Source organism: Rhinoderma darwinii, chromosome 11 (genome assembly GCF_050947455.1).
Source record: "Rhinoderma darwinii isolate aRhiDar2 chromosome 11, aRhiDar2.hap1, whole genome shotgun sequence".
NCBI classification, from domain to species: domain Eukaryota; kingdom Metazoa; phylum Chordata; class Amphibia; order Anura; family Rhinodermatidae; genus Rhinoderma; species Rhinoderma darwinii.
The window spans coordinates 46,305,929-46,325,379 of record NC_134697.1 but is presented as its reverse complement, the minus strand read 5'-3'; the positions used below and the strand labels follow the sequence as shown (position 1 = coordinate 46,325,379).

At 40.1% G+C, this 19,451-nt stretch overlaps 1 protein-coding gene and 1 long non-coding RNA gene across 3 annotated transcripts in view; one reads left to right on the top strand and one right to left on the bottom strand.

Moving 5' to 3' along the window:
• Positions 1 to 646: 646 nt before the first annotated feature.
• On the bottom strand, positions 647 to 14,661 carry LOC142662913 (uncharacterized). Its single transcript, XR_012851037.1, has 3 exons — positions 14,562 to 14,661; positions 1,651 to 1,915; positions 647 to 763 (listed from the first exon to the last, which is right to left on the bottom strand). It is a non-coding gene; the product is annotated as an uncharacterized LOC142662913 (long non-coding RNA).
• PRKG1 (protein kinase cGMP-dependent 1) overlaps positions 11,243 to 19,451 on the top strand; it is a 699,395-nt gene continuing 691,186 nt past the window's right edge. For both annotated transcript variants that reach the window (XM_075841194.1, XM_075841192.1), the window contains exon 1: positions 11,243 to 12,301. In XM_075841194.1, coding sequence (XP_075697309.1) covers positions 11,994 to 12,301 — 308 coding nt within the window. In that variant the 5' untranslated portion in view covers positions 11,243 to 11,993. The remainder of the gene's footprint in view (positions 12,302 to 19,451) is intronic.

Genomic DNA, 19,451 nt, shown 5'->3' with positions numbered 1-19,451 from the left:
GGAGTTCTGAGATCATAGTAGAAGGCACATTATTCTTTATGAAGAAGGAACTACTAACAAAAGGAGAAGGAACTTCCTACAAAAGCCATCAGCGACATATCTCCTCTGCAGGAAGAGAAAAGTAGTGCCGGTATAGCGCCACTCATTTCTGTATAATCATCAGGTTCTGACATCAGAACGTAATGTTTGTACAAATATTATTTCTAGAGATGTTAATGGAAAGAAAAGTTCTGTTGGCACTGCCATGAGAGGTACGGTTTGAAACCTCTGGCAACAGTATCATCAGATTTGACAGGAAGAATAACTATGTACTCAGCACTATTTTTCCAGTCAAAACAAGAACACCATGATGGAACCCGGCGGACCCTATTGTAAGTCAATGGGGTCAGTCACGCGCTGTTGGTATCCATCCAATGACGGATCCAGAAATGTGTAGTTGTTTGCGTTATAAGTTGTTATATCCTCGATAATTTCATAAATAAATATTGCCTGTATGATAAACACTAATAAACTAGCGGAGATTTACCATTGCCACAGTACTCTGCTGGCTTCAAGGTTAGTAGCGTTGTTCTTATGTGCATGTGGTCATTGTAGTGTGTGATGTTACTATATGTTCTTATATTTTACAATTAGAAATGACTCCTACTAATGGTTTCCTATGGACTAAGGGAAGGTCTTTGTCAGTAGTTATCAAGGACTATTCATGTCCATTACCCAGTTTCCATCTTCCACACTCCACACCTGCTTTGTTTGCTTTCAGTATCTGGAAAATTAAATATGGATAAATATCCATGGATTAAAATGACAATTTAATTGTTGCACCATTTACACAATGTATAGTATGTAGTCTTGAAAAAACAGAAGTGAGGAAGGAAAAAAAAAGGGGGGGGATTGGGAAAGAAGAGGGGGGGGGGGACAGGCACTGCTCTAAGGTAATGTTGTATGACCAGTTTGTATGAATTGATTCAAAAGACAGCAACTCATCGACATAGGTGAGTCTAGCTGGTGAAATTGTTTACTCACCCTATGGAGTTGTGCAAAGTTCATCGGCACAACTCAACTTTAAAACTTCGTAGCATACAGTATGCTGGCATCGGCGGCAGGTAGGCACCTAATCCTCCGGTGAAAGGTAATATCCAATGGATTATGCAGAAAAATTCACTCCTTCACGAGGCGCTCCTGTATGTACGTGGTATATTTTGTGGTTCCCCTTCTGTTAGATAAGGAACGATCCACTAACTTCACGTTTGGGTAAAATTTAGAATTTATGCCATATATATGATGAAACAATAACCAATCACCAGAAGCCTGATGAAGACCCAGGTTCTGGGTCGAAACTCATAGCCCACCAGTGCTGTTTTACTGTTTTATTTGTTTTTATTGTTTCATCATATATATGGAATAAATTCTACATTCTACCAAAAGTGGATCGTTCCTTACCTAACAGAAATGGAACCACGAGATATACCACATACATACAGGAGCGCCTCGTGAAGGAGTGAATTTTTCTGCATAATCCATTGAATATTACAACGTATAATATGCATATTTTCCATCTTTCTTGTGTGTGCTGCTGGTAAAGCATAGAATGCCCCCAATTCCAATATTATTTACTCTTATCTGGCTGTCATTCTGCATAATTATATTTACCTAAGACATCTTTTTGTTGCTCGACACCTGACAACTCCTGTAAACTCCTTGACGTGATGGTTCATATCAGCAGAAAACCATTGCACTGCTTGGTCATGCATGATCCTGAAATCTCTGAAGGGAAGTCTATGAGGTATAAATTGAGCAGGACGGATGCTGGGAGTACATGTGCTGATTCATGTAACGTCTACTAGGTTTTCTTTAGATGATAACAAATGTGTGATATGTTTATGACATTCTGGTTGTTGAGGGGAAATTATGGATCCTGTGTGTACAGAAGATCAAAGATGATCAATATATTATCAGACCTGGACAGGAAGAGAGAAAGCATCAAAGCAGAGAACACCACAGCCCAGGATCCTAAGACTTTCTCCGGAATAATGTGTTTCTTTTTTACATGTTATATATGTAAACATCAATATATTAAATCCCGTAAGTAACAATGCTAATGAGAAAAAAAGAAAAAAAACTGCTAGTAAGAGTGTTTACTAATACAGTAGTTTTACCCGCAAACCTGGGCTGTCAATAACATTCAATTTGAAAACTGTGCCATTTTGCATTAAGAAAAGTTGTATTACATAAGAGAGAAGTTGGGGCCTCCCTCCCGTCCTGAGAGATACAAATAATGTTACATCCTTTTAGTCTAGAAAAGAGCAGGGCTTGAATAAAACTGCATCATTTTCATATCAATTGGGGGCTATGACTTTAAGCACCGATACATGAGCATATATCAATCACGTTTCTACTTTGTAAATAACAGATGATATATTATATTACATTCTGACTTCTGCATAATAAAGTTGTAATAAATATGCATAATACCTTTAATCTTGACGGTGTCAAAATTATTTTTCACAGTTTTCTGGCTCATTTCAAATAATGATATTGCTATTAATTGTTTTTCATAAGTGGTTAAAAAAAAGACCGCCACAGTAAACCGGTGTGAAGGTGAATACCAAACGCATTTAGAGTGAATATTACGTCTCAGCCCTGTATAGCAAAACATGCATTTCCGGATGTATGTTTTAGTCAAGAAATCACGTTGGCTGAGTGAAAAGATTTCTTACACTTACTATAGTTGGCCACTATGTGGCACTGTCCCAATGACTTGCACACATGCACAATTGTGTAGTTGTCTGAGCATCAAAGGGGTTTTCTCATAAAGAACATGTAGCATATATCCACAGGATAGGGATAAATGTCTGATTGGTGGGGGTCCGACCATTGGGGACCTCCACTGATCCTGAGAACGGGGGTTTCCGTTGTGCCCTATGTCAATGGAGAGGGAATGTGCATGCTCGGCCACCACTTCATTCACTTTCTATGGTGCTGTTGGAGATAGGAACTCCGGGACCCCCATTCTCAAGAGCAATGGGGGTTCAAGTGGTGAAGCCTCTAATGATCAGACATTTCTCATCTATCCTGTGAATAGGTGATACATTAGCTTTATGGGAAAACCCCTCATATTCATTAAACACTTACTAAAAAAAGTAAACGTATATTTTATTGGGGTACATTATGTTCACACATGGCAGAATTTTTGCAGAAATTTCTGCGACTGTCCCATTCATCTGAATGTAGCTTGCAGAAATCTGTCGTGTGTGAACACAACCTTTGGGTTAATGCACACTGGCACGAAGTCTTGCAGCAGCGCAGAGAGACTGTACTTCTCCTTTAATATGGAGCCATACAGGCTCAGTGCACTGATATACAGGTTTGGGCTTCATGTACAAGGAGGTGTTATCCCCTAGACCCAATTTCCTAGGGAAGAATACCTCCATACATACAGAGCCTGGTGGAGCCTGCGGCAATTTATTTCTGTCAGATTCATATGGAATAACCTCTGCATGTCTCTGTATGAAATTGAAAGAATTTGAGAGTATGGCAGGGGTGTGCCTTGGCCACAAATCTGAAGCTTGAAACCTATGCTGGTTACACAAAAAGGGGAATGAAAGGTTACTTATATCTGGCCTGTATTCTATTCCTTTCATACACCACATTAAATACACTGTAAACATACAGACACATGATGTCATTGCGCACACTGTACACATAGGGGGACATGATGTCACTGTAGACAAAGCGGCACATGATGTCACTGTACACATAGGGGCACATGATGTCACTGTACACACTGTACACATAGGGTAACATAATGTCACTGTACACATAGGGGCACATGATGTCACTGTACACATAGGGTAACATAATGTCACTGTACACATAGGCGCACATGATGTCACTGTACACACTGTACACATAGGGTAACATAATGTCACTGTACACATAGGGGCACATGATGTCACTGTACACATAGGGTAACATAATGTCACTGTACACATAGGTGCACATGATGTCAATGTACACATTGTATACATAGGGGCACATGATGTCACTGTACACATAGGGGCACATGATGCCAATGTACACACCGTATACATAGGGGCACATGATGTCACTGTACACATAGGGGAACATAATGTCACTGTACACATAGGGGCACATGATGTCAATGTACACATTGTATACATAGGGGCACATGATGTCACTTTACACCCTGTACACATAGGGACACATGATGTCAATGTACACATAGGGGCACATGATGTCACTGTACACACTGTACACATAGGGGCACATGATGTCACTGTACACACTCCACATGGGGACACATGATGTCACTGTATACACTGTGCACATAGGGGCACATGATGTCACTGTACACACTGTGCAAATAGGGGCACATGATGTCACTGTACACACTGTGCAAATAGGGGCACATGATGTCACTGTACACACTGTACACATAGCGGCACATGATGTTACTGTACACACTGTACACACAGTGGCACATGATGTTACTGTACACATTGTACACATAGGGACACATGATGTCACTGTACACACTACACATAGGGGCACCTGATGTTACTGTATACGTTGTACACATAGGGACACATGATGTCACTGCACACACTGTGCACATAGGGCACATTATGTCACTGTACACACTCCACATGGGGACACATGATGTCACTGTATACACTGTGCACATAGGGGCACATTATGTCACTGTACACACTGTGCAAATAGGGGCACATGATGTCACTGTACACACTGTACACATACACACTGTACACACAGTGGCACATGATGTTACTGTACACATTGTACACATAGGGACACATAATGTCACTGTACACACTACACATAGGGGCACATGATGTCACTGTATACACAGGGGCACCTGATGTTACTGTATACGTTGTACACATAGGGACACATGATGTCACTGCACACACTGTGCACATAGGGCACATGATGTCACTGTACACACTGTACACTTAGGGGCATATTATGATGTCACTGTAGACACTGTACACATAGGGGCACATGATGTCACTGTACACATAGGGGCATATGATGCCACTCTGCACACTGTATACTGTACATATTTGGGCACATGATGTCCCTGTACACACTGTACACAGAGGCACATGATGTCACTGTACACTCCATACATTAAGCACATGATGTCTCTGTATACTCTGTACACTGTACACATAGAGGCACATGATGTTACTGTACACACTGTATACATCGGGGGGAAACGCTGATATCACTGTATACACTGTAAAATTAGGGGCACATAATGTCACTGTACACATTGTAAGCATAGGGGCACATGATGTCACTGTACACACTGTACACATAGGGCACACTATGTCACTCTACACACTGTATACTGTATACATAGGGGCATATGATTTCACTGTACACACTGTATCCTGTACATATAGGGGCACATGATGTCACTGTACAGACTGCACAATGTATACATAGGGGCACACAATGTCACTGTACACACTGTACACATATGGTCATATGATGTCAATGTACACACTGTATCCTGTACATATAGGGGCACATGCTGTCACTGTACACTGTATACATAGGGGCACATGATGTCCATGCAAATAAACGTTGTACCTAAATTATGTAAAGAGTCACTCGGCCTGTGATAAATCATAAACAGTGGGGAGTGTATTAATGCAATTACGTCAATTACATGAGTTTGTTTACTGCCACAAATAAGATTTCATGTTTGGTGTCTGTAAAACTGTGTATGGGGAAGGGACTATCCGCAATTGATTCATGATCACTGAAGGGACTACCCACAATTGATTCATGATAACTGAAGGGACTACCCACAATTGCTTCATGATAACTGAAGGGACTACCCACAATTGATTCATGATAACTGAAGGGACTACCCACAATTGATTCATGATAACTGAAGGGACTATCCACAATTGATTCATGATAACTGAAGGGACTATCCACAACTGATTCATGACACCACACATAAAATTTCAATGGCAGGTACAACAGTTTTGCACATGGCTGTCTTCAGAATCAGTCACATGGATCCCAAATACGGTGCCAATAAAAATCAATGGGATCATATTGTATGTCCGTGTGACACCAGATTATACGGAGGTACACAAAGGTCTTATCGCATAGATTTCTGGAGAATCTGTGAGAAAAGAAAATACAGCATCCAGCATCAGATTACGGAGGCATCAATGGAGGCACCATGCAGCTACATTAGCTTACAGGTCCATGCGCCTGGCATTGCTGAGTGCATAAGGCACTACTAGATATGCCTCATTGACTCTTATGGTTCTCGTTTGCTACTTAAATAGGTGGATAGTGCACATATACCCCATAATGCTGTGTTGTCTCATACTAAAAAGAAATCCCAACTGCTCAAAAATACAGCTGCAGACCTTTGTAAGTACTTATGTTAAATACCGTGTACACTGCCCAGCGTGCCTGGCAACTTGTCAGGACGTGATGCTACTGAGTTGATGAGTGAATATAATTAACTAATCACCCTCCTAGTAGTGATCCGGTTATTAAAGGCATCACATCTCTGCAAAAGGAGTGGTTAACCCTGTCATTGCCAGAAAACACCTCCTGCAGAGTAGGAGTGTTAATGACTGTGAGAACACATGGCATGAGATGGCAGCATGGTACAGTAACCGCATTTTATATCTGTCTTAATAAATACTTTCACTTTGGCATACACTAACTGAATATTAACCCCCGGCCATTTAGTACTGGGGTATGATTACTACAAGATTTATTTAAACCCATTTCCTGGCACATTATAACAGCGTGTCAAGACAATAAATGCACTTGTTAAACTGTACTGTATTATTCCAAAGCTAAACAACACAAGGCCAAAGCCAACAACAAAAAAAGAAGAAAAATGCTGTCTGCATACATATTCAATTGCGGCAAATTTGTTGCAGAAATTTCTGCAACTGTCCTATTCATCTTAATGAGGTTTGCAGAAATCCATGCACATGTTGCAGAAACATTCCCCTTCAGATATATAAAATGGAAAGTTCATTCACAAAATGGAAAAATTTAAGGCCTCCTTCACAGAGTGTTTTTTTATTTTATTTTTTAGCTTAAGGCTGGGTTCACATGAGCACATTAACGTCCGTAATGGACGGAACGTATTTCGGCCGCAAGTCCCAGACCGAACACACTGCAGGGAGCCGGGCTCCTAGCATCATAGTTATGTACGATGCTAGGAGTCCCTGCCTCTACGTGGAACTACTGTCCCGTACTGAAAACATGATTACAGTACGGGACAGTTGTCCTGCAGCGAGGCAGGGACTCCTAGCATCGTACATAACTATGATGCTAGGAGCCCGGCTCCCTGCAGTATGTTCGGTCCGGGACTTGCGGCCGAAATATGTTCCGTCCATTACGGACGTAACATGCTTGTGTGAACCCAGCCTTAAATTGCATGTAAAAACACCAGCGTTTTTTTAAAATGTAACATGCATTTTTTATGGCAATTTTACATGCAGTTTTGGTGGTATATTTTATCTAGTGTGATTTTGCATATGCCTTTTTCCTGGTATTTTTGAAGTCCTATAGAGAAACCTATGGGACAAACGCCAGGAAAAAAAACCCCGCTATATCTCAGAGCCTGCTGCTTTCTGAAAAAAATGCCACAGAACACAAAAAAGCCACAAGAACACCGCAAACCAAAATGATTTGTATATAGACTTTCCAATATTTCACTACAGACTTTAAAGGGATTATCCGGGAAGTGAATTTTTTTTCTCAGGGGCTGCAAATGAAATGAAAACTCCCAGTGGGTGTTTACATGCTCGTAGCATGTGACTGCTGCAGCAAATCGGAGGGCTCAGCAGGGCTCACTGGTGACTAATCGTATGTCTGGCATAATGGCAGAAATACAACATATGGCCGCTGAATCGTCTGATTGGCTGCAGCAGACACATGCTACGTGCATGTAAACAAGCGCCGGGACTGCCACCAAGGCGACAGCGCTGGATAGCTGGGGGCAAGGATTGGTAAGTATTGCTTTTTTGTTTTATTTATTTTATTTTCAGCCCCTAAGAAAAAAAATGTACTTCCCAGAATACCCCTTGGAAATAACGCCACAAATAACATCAAACCTAGGACATGCTGCGTTTTTAAGAAAAATGTCACTGTCCCCCAAAACCACTACAAAAACAGCACAAATCAAAATGCTGTATATGTAGACATTCCCAGATTTTACTATCGACTTTAAAGAGGCTGTCACCACATTATAAGTGCCCTATCTCCTACATAAGGAGATTGGCGCTGTAATGTAGGTGACAGCAGTGCTTTTTATTTAAAAAAAGATCTTTTTTCACAACGTTAGGAGGGATTTTGGTTTATGCTAATGAGCTTTCTTAATGCCCAAGTGGGCGTACTTTTACTTTCGACCAAGTGGGCGTTGTACAGAGGAGTGCATGACGCTGACCAATCAGCATCATGCACTCCTCTCCATTAATTTACACAGCAGAATCGCGTTCTTACTAGAACATGATCTGCAGCCTCATACACAGCGATTCTGCTTGATTACATACACAAGCACTAACATTAATCCAGTGTCCTGATAATGAATACACATGACCATCCAGCCTGGACGTCATGTGTATTCAGAATCCTGACACGTCTGACTCTTTTCTTTGAGATTTCCAGCACGGCAAACGAAATCTCGCGAGATTACGGAGGTAAACAAGATTTCGTTTCCCGTGCTGGAAATCTCACAGAAAAGATTCAGAAGTGTCAGGATTCTGAGTACACATGACGTCCAGGCTGGATGGTCATGTGTATTCATTATCAGGACACTGTAGTAATGTTAGGACTTGTGTATGAGGCTGCACATAGTGATATATCTATATCACTAGTGCAGTGTAAATGAATGGAGAGGAGTGCATGATGCCGATTGGTCAGCGTCATACACTCCTCTGTACAATGCCCACTTGGGCATTAAGCAACTCATTAGCATAAACCAAAATCGCTCCTAACGTTGTGAAAATAGATCGTTTTAAAAAAAATAAAAAGCATTACTGTCACCTACATTACGGCGCCGATCTCCTTATGTAGGAGATTGGACACTTATAATGTGGTGACAGAGCCTCTTTAAAGTATCACCTGTCAACAGCGTTTTTAGGGCGCAAAACCACCAAAGATGCGAGTAAATGCTAAGTGTGAATTCAACATTAAGAACAGACTGCTACCGATCATTTTTGTTTCTGCTCCTGTGTTTGGCTAAAAACGGATACATATCTATTTGTACCATATTACAGCTTCATACAATTAGGAGGTTATATGGAGCGTAATATAGCTGTATAATTGAGACCTTAGGTTGTGTGTTGGGATTGTTTGTAGTGGTATCAGACGCAACTGCAATGATACGACCCAACACATTGGATAAAAATTGACGGCTAATTGACAGCTATTTGTGACTCCCAGGTTTGCAGTTATGATGCGAAAAATGTACAATACGTATGTAAAATACGATCTTTAAAGTCCCCATAAAGGAAAAAAAAAATTAACAATGTGAATGGCTTGGTAAATGATTGATTGGCTACTGATTTCTAAATTACCAACAGTGCGAAGTTCACAACAGCTAGCACAACAATGCGCAGTCACAGAACACATTGAAACTTTTTTCCATGTTAGTCCACATTATATCAATCTACGGTACAGAGCGTGTCTGAGACCATGGACAATGCGATCACATGTTTGTATCATGTGACCACTTGTCCATGTTCCCAGGTTCCCTGAGGAACTTGTTCAGTGCCTACACACTGTCATTGCAATGACAATGCTTCTAGTGGAGAATACCTCTGTAATATGGCGTTTGACAGAGCATTCCATTATATCGGAGACATATGAATCTACAGTAGGGTCCCATACACTTCTATGGCTGCTGTATTACAGTTCCATGGCAACTTGAAGGTTGTATGGAGCTGTAATCTGGCTATGGGCATTAGCCCTAAGGTGAGACCCTGAACCATTCAGTCACATGGACACATGAAGATGTAAGACACAAAACAGACATGTACTGCAAAGGGTGAAATCTGTAGGAGAAATCTAAAAGAAATCTGTGACATATAGGGCATGCTGCTTTTTCAACATTGTGTGAATGAGGTTTTATAAGACCCCATTCACTTAAATTATAATGTCGTTTGTTGCTTTTTTGGTAGCTTCACAGTACTAAAGCACTAACATAGGAATAGACTCTCCTTCTACACAGCTCATATAATACAAATAATCAGCAGTACCAATCCCGAGTGTCCAATATAGTGTGAAATTTTGATTTGCCTGTTTTTTCGAGACCAAAATGTCACTTGTGTTGACAATAAATGGCTTCAGACTTTATTACTCTGGACTAAAGCTTTGGATTATTGTTATGTACATTTGTTATTATTTACAGTCGGAGGAGGAGTTTAGGAGAGGGGATAACGGCAATGAACTTTTGATAGCAGCGGCCAGTGAGGGATAAGTAAAGTTCAATAGGTGAAATGCTGGTGACAGGTTCCCTTTAATGCAAAAAAACTGTGACTGTGTCTAAAAGAAAAAAACCTTTAAAGCTGTCCAAAATATCAAATAATTTACGAGCAGTAATTTAGCCATTATTCTAATCATCACTATATCTATACTGCCAAAATAATTGGATGCCGTTAAATAAAGTTCTTTGAAGCCTTAAGTCACTGGATTGTTTTACATTTTTTATTGATCATAAACAGTGTATTTGGCAATAATATGATACTGGTCGATAATACACAGGGAGGCACATTGGACATCCTTGTGGATTTTTAAGTGTACAAATTAGTTGGTATTGTTACTATTATTCTTTTTTTCTTTATGGGATAATTTCATTGACAGATTTGTTTATTTTTAACAATAAAATTGAATTGGCCAATTTACACTTTTTGCTATGTTAGCATTACAACTGCAATAGTGCTGTATATTCTGAAGTCTGATGGGGAATGATGTCATCTACTGAACATCATGAGTTAAATTGCAGAAAGGTAAAGAGCTTTGTTGAAGAATAGCAGGTCAAACAGTTAGAAAACCTCTGTACAGACTCTGGGAAATATATTAAACATGTAAAATCACACAGAATAGGTGGACTAGCAAGCTGGTAAGAAGAGGCTAGTATGAGCAGAGGTCTGGCATGTGATGGGATAAGGAGCATTACATGCATAGCTGTGCAGAGGAGGCAGGGAGTGCAGTGCTGTGGAGGAGATGCCTGCACTCCAGAAGCTCCTCTAGACAGCCCCTCTCTGCCTGCGTCTTGCTCCCTCTGTGCCTCTTTCTGACGCAGATAACTGGAAATCACCCTGTACCAGAGCTCAGCTCTTTATAATCGTAGTCATCCTGACAGAGGGAGGGATTTTTGTGATTGTAGTTGGAGATCATGCATGTAAATGTTCCCTGGCTCTGCTTGTGATTGCTGCCACTCTCTCTAGTAATCATCCTGGTGGACATCTACTTCTCCAGCAGCTGACACTTTCCAGGACCTCAGTGTGGTGGTGACCTGTAGACACTGGTAGTCCAGGGAGCTAAGGAATTCAGGCACAAAGGAGGCATCTGTTTACGATTGGAAAGGTGGATCTTCCTCAGCGTTAGGGACCTCCTCGTCGGATGTAAGAAGTGTGAAGCCCTCTGAAGACTGTGCTTCATTCCAACCAAGGGGTCTTGGGGACCGGATCAGGATTTTAATGCACAGCGGATACAAATACCTTGCTAAGAACTTAGAATTCGTGTAGGAATCTAGAGCGCGGACGCAAAAGGGAACTCCCTGTAGGGACGCAAATAGGTGAATAAGGCGTCCGAGCGAGGATCACGACCTGTTGTGCGCAAAGTAAGTTGGAGAAAGTAGGAAGCGGCTGATCCTTTTCTGGAGGGGGGTTGACTTGACCGTGAAGACGACGAAGGGAGAAGGGAAGGCAGCAGGAGCCCCTGCCGGGAATATGGGCACATTGCGGGACTTGCAGTACGCTCTGCAGGAGAAGATTGAGGAGCTCAGGCAGAGGGATGCTCTTATTGACGAGCTGGAGCTGGAGTTAGATCAGAAAGACGAGCTCATCCAGAGATTGCAGAATGAGCTGGATAAGTATCGTTCTGTCATCAAACCTGCAACCCAACAGGTTCATAAACAAACTTCCAACACCTTAGGGGAACAGAGGACCAAGAGGCAGGCTATCTCTGCTGAGCCAACTGCTTTTGACATCCAGGATCTCAGCCATGTCACTCTTCCTTTCTACCCCAAGAGCCCACAGTAAGCAGCAATGTGTCCTTGTAGCATCCTGTCTGTGCTAGTTCAGTGCTCTCTGTATTGTCTCTGTCCATCCACCTGTGTATAGACGACCTACTGCACCTTCTACTTTCCATTTCTGTCTCCATCCTCTGCAGTAATGTATAACTAACACTTCTGTATGGGCTATTGTGCACATTTCTTCCCCCCAAAATCCACAGTAACTGCACTCATCTATGTGTTGTTGTCAAATGTCCAGGTATGTGAAACTAGATACTTTTCTATGTTTGAAAACTATATGTTATGTACCAAATATTGTGATGACTTGGTGCAACTTTTTCCATTATTTGCTTAGTCTATCTCCAAGTTAGGATGTGTGTCTGGTGTATAGCATGGACACTGACCAAGAAAGGGTTAAGAGGTAAATTCTTGTGCTTTGCATTGCTGATAATAGGGAGTAGTTGACACATTTTTATGTCCATAGCAAAGAAAATTGGTGAATTAGTGTAAAGAGGGGGTAATAAATTGCTCTTAGTCTATCATTTTTTTTATATAAAAGTGCAGGATTAGTCAATTACCAACCACAGATGTACAATAGACCACTGTTGTATTGTCCAGACCAAGACATATATATTACAGATTATCATCATGTTCTTTCTTAAATATTATCCTCACATGTTAAGAAAAGTTAAATAATTCAATGAAAACTAAGACATCAAAGACAACATGTTCATCAACATTTCCCATGTGGTTTGAATATCTAGTTGATCAAGAGGCGTGAGCTCCCAATTATTCTAGGCACTGAATATTTTCATTTCCACAATCCTGATTATAAGGGAAAATTAACTAGAGAACAATTTGATGGATTGATTTACACATCCTATGAATCTCCAATCCCTCTTTATGATCTTAACCACAAATAGATCTAGGGATCTCCTAGGTTAAAGGTTGTATTACATCCAAGTTATGTACAACTGAGCAAGATAACTAGTAAGAATTCAGTTTCACCAGATGTAGCTATACTAAGTCCACTTTCACAATAGTTATTTTTTTTTGTAACAAACGTGCATTCGCTTGAATATATATATATATATATATATATATATATATATATATATATATATATATATATATATATGTATTTATATATATTTGCTATACTACTGATGATTGTAGGAACTGGCTTGAAACACGTGGGTTGATCAGTCATCATTTGATGAGTGTTCTCTTCTTTTTACTCTTTAGTTGGGCCCCGTGGCTTATATCAATTAGTAACATACTGTGTATTGGAACTTAGTATTATAAATATTTTTAACACATGTACTCCAATGTATCTATACACTGACACACGCACGCACGCACGCACGCACGCACACACACACACACACACACACGCACACACACACACACACACACACACACACACACACACCACACAACAGAAAACTGCATTGAAAGATTACAGTACAATGGCCAACAAAACAAATGTCTGCATACAACAAATACAGTGTTGCCCATCTATACCATCAAACACCCATATGACTTTTGATTCCGTGTGTTATGTCACCCACTTTTCTTTTTACTTCTTCACACTGTATTAAAACTCACACTCAATGGTATTACAGGGAACGCATGGAGTCTGAAAATAGGAGCAATTCCTATCGGTAAGATGTCAACAGCATATAGGAGAATGAACTCTCAACAGGTTAACAGGTAGCAAACCAGAGTGATTTTGCCTGAAAAGCATAAGCGCATTGATTTGAAAAACACTTCTCCGATCATGGCTTGCAATAACAAAAAGAGAAAAATGTTTTATCATTCCATTTATAGGGTAAATCTGCACACTCCAAAAATGTCGAGCGTTTTACACAATGCAGTTCATCAGATTCCTATATATTCAGTCAGTGCTGAATGCAGTTTATATAATCACAGCGTGGGCTAGCTGAATACATTCCCTAGAGAGGGTGATAATATCCTTCAGAATTAAGCTTGAACTGCAGGGACAGTTTATAAAATCCTTGGGGATTGCCAATGTCAATCACTAAAAGAATGCTAAAACACATTTACTTTCCCTCTTATGCTTTCATTAGTTTTTCTGCCGTATCTCCCATCAGTTAATATGTCAGAATAGTGTGCAGATACCTACAGCTTCATACAATGTTTATGCATTTACATTAGTTGCTTTCTAAAAAAAAAAATGGTGTATCTCCAATATAGTTAATATCCTCCTATTCACATCTCTTATTATAACATATGTCCCCTTCATTACGCAATAAAGAGCCACCTTGAAATAATTGGGTTTGATTTCCTAGTAGGATTGATGGCAGAAAACAATTTATGTTCTTATTGTTGCTGTTGGCTGATTCTGAGGCATGACCATATTTTGTTCCGTCTGCCTAGCAATGGAGGTTATGCCTGGTTCCCTAGCAACAGGAGGCTAACATTGGAATGTTGTGCTCTCAGGCATGGAATGATCATATTCCTATACACTTCTCCATTCGATACCATGTCTATCTTCTGCCTATCAATGGTACCCTCTCTTTTTCATCTTGTTGAATGACTCCCCCGTTTGTTTTTACTGCACTTTTTATGTCAGGTGAACCCTGTGTTCTATTCTGCTGTGCCCTTTTATTCTTCTTTAATCTTTCCAGTCACATCAGCCTTTTACAGTTCTATTATTTTTTGTTCAATTACTTGTGTATTTTACTGTATTCCTATCAATCCATCTCCCGTCATACCACATTTGCTTTGCCACCATCACAGTTTTTTCTTGTGTGCCATTTTTACTGTTCTTGTATGGGCGCTTGAAATGCACATTTATAGGAACTTTACTGGTAAAGTATTTATGACAAGTCAACAAGCAATGCAATGATACGGATTTTAATACTTACTGTCACGATGCGGGGTGTGGGCCCACTGGGCCGTACCGCGTAGCGGGATTGCAGCTGGCCAAACAGGTATAGTACAGAGTCTATAGTCCAGAAAGGGTACCTTTGGCAACTCTGACAGTAGCAGGGCAGGCTCGGCTGGGACATCAGGCATGTAGTAGCAGAACACGACAACAGCTTCAGCATGGCACTTGACCAGGACAGCACAGGATACGGGATACAGGATACACTTGGGAACTGGAAGACACTAGGAGACCATTTGCAAGACAAACTTTGGGTAACAAACAACGCTCAGGCAAAGAACAAGAGGGCAGAGCCCTTTTTATAGTCCAGTAGCATTCCGGGCTTGATGCAGGCTTCCTGCAATTATGCGTGCACTGGCCCTTTAAGACCGTGCACGCACGGGCGCGTGCGCCCTCCGGAGACAGTCTCGATACGAGGACGTGAGTACCGACCGGCGCCTCACAGTAGGACGACGCTGCAGGGAACTCACATGTCCATGGCCGCGGCCGTCGAGGGGTAAGTCAGAACGATGGGACGTGGCCATAGACGTTACACTTACCATACACAATATAGTCCTGCTAGGATAGCCAATACCCCAATCAATATCAGATACATCTGATAAATGGCACAGGTGCATAACTGTACATCAATGCCTCTTGTGGGAATTCAGTTTTGTTCTCACTTGGGTAAGTAGTTGTTTTTCTCTAAGCCAACAAGCTTAAATACAGGGGAATATCTAAAACTATCCAATATGTTCCGTCAAAGGCATAACATGCTGGTCATGGGATCTGCAATAGGACCCCCAAATATCACGCATTATCTCTAGTATTGGTCTTATAAGGTTCACAGGGAACTTTTGGACCCCCTAGGCTCCAGGACCCAGGTTTGACTGCAACCTCTGCACCACTATTACTATGCCTCTGTGTCCGGTCTATTCTTTATCAGTATTCTGATCATTTTTGTGATAGATTTTTCCTATCAAGAAGTGTTGGTCGTTTTAGACTCCTTGTTTTCATTAGAATTTCATCTAATGTGTATTGAAACTTTCAGAGAAACAAGTTGTTGACAAGTAGTTGATCTGTAGTTTTGAATAAATAATATGAATATATTCTAGCCATATTGAAATTCTTTTATCAGAGGTGAGTGAGATGATTCATGAATATAATTTTCCTTTATGAGTTCAATAATAAGACTGACTGTCTCGCAAAGACCCCAAAAGCCATAAACTGAAAATACAAAGATGCGGTGATATTCAGGATCTCCTTTGTCACATAGCTCATATTTTTTCATTTGTCTGTCATGTATTTATATATTTTGATCCCATCAATGAATTCATAGTCTGCAAAACAATTAAAGGAAATTGTTTTTTGCTATTCTGTAGAAAGCATCTAACCCAAGTGTCAGGTGCCGTGCACAGTGCTAGTTTATACAGAGAATTGTCCATTTGAAAGAAAGAGAATTTTCCTTTCAACCTGTTCCTCAAAAGGTTTGCACTGTACAAACAGAGGAAAAGTCCTTTGAAATTTTTAGACAGCTTTCTTATCTTAAAGGAAAATTAGTCTCTAAATATGTGATAAAATCTGATAATGACTTACAAAGTCAACCCTTTACCTACTTCTTCAAGCAAAGCATCACTATTGGGCCACTTTTATTAAAAATGGGGAACATAAAAACAATGATGATATTTTGTAACATTTATAGATAGGTATTTGCGATAAGCTTATGTTTTATGATCACTGTCCATTTAGGTTTTCTTTGGGAATATCAATATCCAGGTAGTTTGTGCTGATGTATCTATTGCCATTTTTGTTCCCCTCCTATACCCTGAGCTTACTAGCATGAGTAGTACACATCCCCACTGCAGAACAATATTCTGATGATGCACACAGTTATGATATTGTACTGATATAATTGTATGTTCCTATATGTCTCACCCACAGGGAGTCCATCCAACTTCTTTCTGCTTTTGACAAGCTGAGAAACTGTTTTGACGACATTCACCAAACCGACATCCAAATAAGAGATCCAGTTCTTTTACTCTAGATACTTAGTATTGTTTAGTGTACACATCCATTTATGGACAAGCTGAATGACAATGGGGGGGGGGGGGAGTTTAAATGGACACTTACTTTTCAAACAACTTAAGAAAGACAGAGACGTGCTGATAAGATTTCTATGTCAACCCAGTGCTGGATTCTCAACTACACTGCTCATTACTTCTGTATAATGTTCTCCATGCTGCTGCTGCTGTATATATGTGATAGCTAGAGATAGGAGAACAGGATTCTCCTCTTCTATGTATGCTGTGTGTATAGAATACATGATAGCTCGATCCACTAACTCAGAGACATCGGAGAATTAGAGATAAATCCTGTAGATAATGTTATTCCTTATGCACACACATCTGACAGCTTATTCTGAGAAGTCACCTTAAAAGTTAGGCACGTTTAACAACTTTTCTAGGCTAGTAGAAAAGTAGCAAACGGCACAAAAGTTGCATTTCTGCGCTGATAGCACTATTTTAAAAATTTGATGAGGGTTAGAAGAAGGGGGGGACGACACATACGGCCCAACACATTTATCATGATTTACGCCAGAAGCTGCGTAAATCATGGCGCAAATCTACAGCAGCTTATAACTGGTGTCCATTTCACTTTCTAGCACTCAGATGGCCAGAGCTGCGCCTAATTTAATAAGAGGCGTGCGCCTATTAATAACTTAGGTTCATTTTACTCCAACCCTGTTTATATTAAGACTAGCTTATGAAACACCAGTGTTACTAAATTCCCCCCAATGAATACTTTGAAACTTCCATATTTAATCAGACCCTCTAGTTATAGGCTCAATGCCGTAAAGAACTGCACCACATGACTTAGTGTTATCTCAGGAATTGAAGATATATTTAGAGGCTATGTGCACTACTTTAACCATTTATTTTTTTTATCGCCCCAATGGTTAAAAGAAAAATGAAGCAAATGTGCAAACAGTAATAAAATTGGCTTACCATTTTGTATATGCAGCTAACAAGCAGACCCATATGTCACCATAGTTACAGACTAGTAACAAACTGTGTGAGATGATCTGTAAATCATTATATTTTATTGAAAATGATTTATTAACAATCAGTCGTTATCAAACATACGTATTACTGTGACGCAGTGCAGGCTGCGAAGCAGTAAATAAATACTAACAGTCACAATACATAGCATATCAGTATGACATACAGTACAGGCTAACCCACACTACATATCACACCACAAGCTACACTAACTTTCCTCCATTCTTCCGTTAACCAATGTCAAACAAGATTATTTGTACTAATCCTAATTCATAGCCTGGATTACATACCAAAAAAACATTCACTATTCTGATGGTTGCTATTGGAAGCAGTCAACAAGCCTGTTGACAGACCCCCCTAACAACATACCTGAGTTCTTATAACACAGTAGGGGCAGCAGATAGTTTTCCTACGTCAGATTATGTACATTGTCTGATGTAAGGATAACAGTTTGCAGAATACGAATCACCAGACCAAGTTCTGTGTACATATTAAGCCAGCAAGGATTTCTGGGAGGTTAGAAGTATGCAGAATTCTGAATGCAATTCTGGGCTATAATACAGAATCAAACTCAGGGCCAGTATCAGATAAATCATGCAATGTATTTACAAACTGTGTATGCCGATTAACTCTATATGGGAACTGTAAAATAACGTTCAATCATTCATTATACCCTTAGATTCAGCGTTCTAGGTATACATAAAATGTATGGTTGGGGAAGAGCAATAAGAGATGAGTGCACCTCCATGCCATTAAGAGGCTTCATCGAAGACAAATTACAATTTTTATATTTCAAAAGTAGAAAAGAATTTCAAACATCAAGTGGAAGTTAAGAAACATTATTGTTCTATTTAAGTTCCCGTGAGCTGCAGTTGCTATGACAGCCAAAGATGCAGCACATTACAGTATTTCCTAGATTAGATTAAATATTCCAGCTGTCTTTATCTTCACTGCAGGGCATATCACTTTGTTGTACCCCGGTAGGGGGGCTAGACCATTTTCTTTCTTCCAGGTTTTAGGCACATTAACCAATAAATAGAGATAAGAATATTCTCTACGGTTCCATTCGCATCATATTTTTTGATGAGCCAACGATCCGGGTTTTTTGCAAATTGTTACCTGTGACAAAAATGTATTTTACAGGTTTACAAAACTGAAATGCTAGGCAAATGCATGACAATACAATTCCATTAATCCAGCACTCATTGATCCGGAATTATTGATT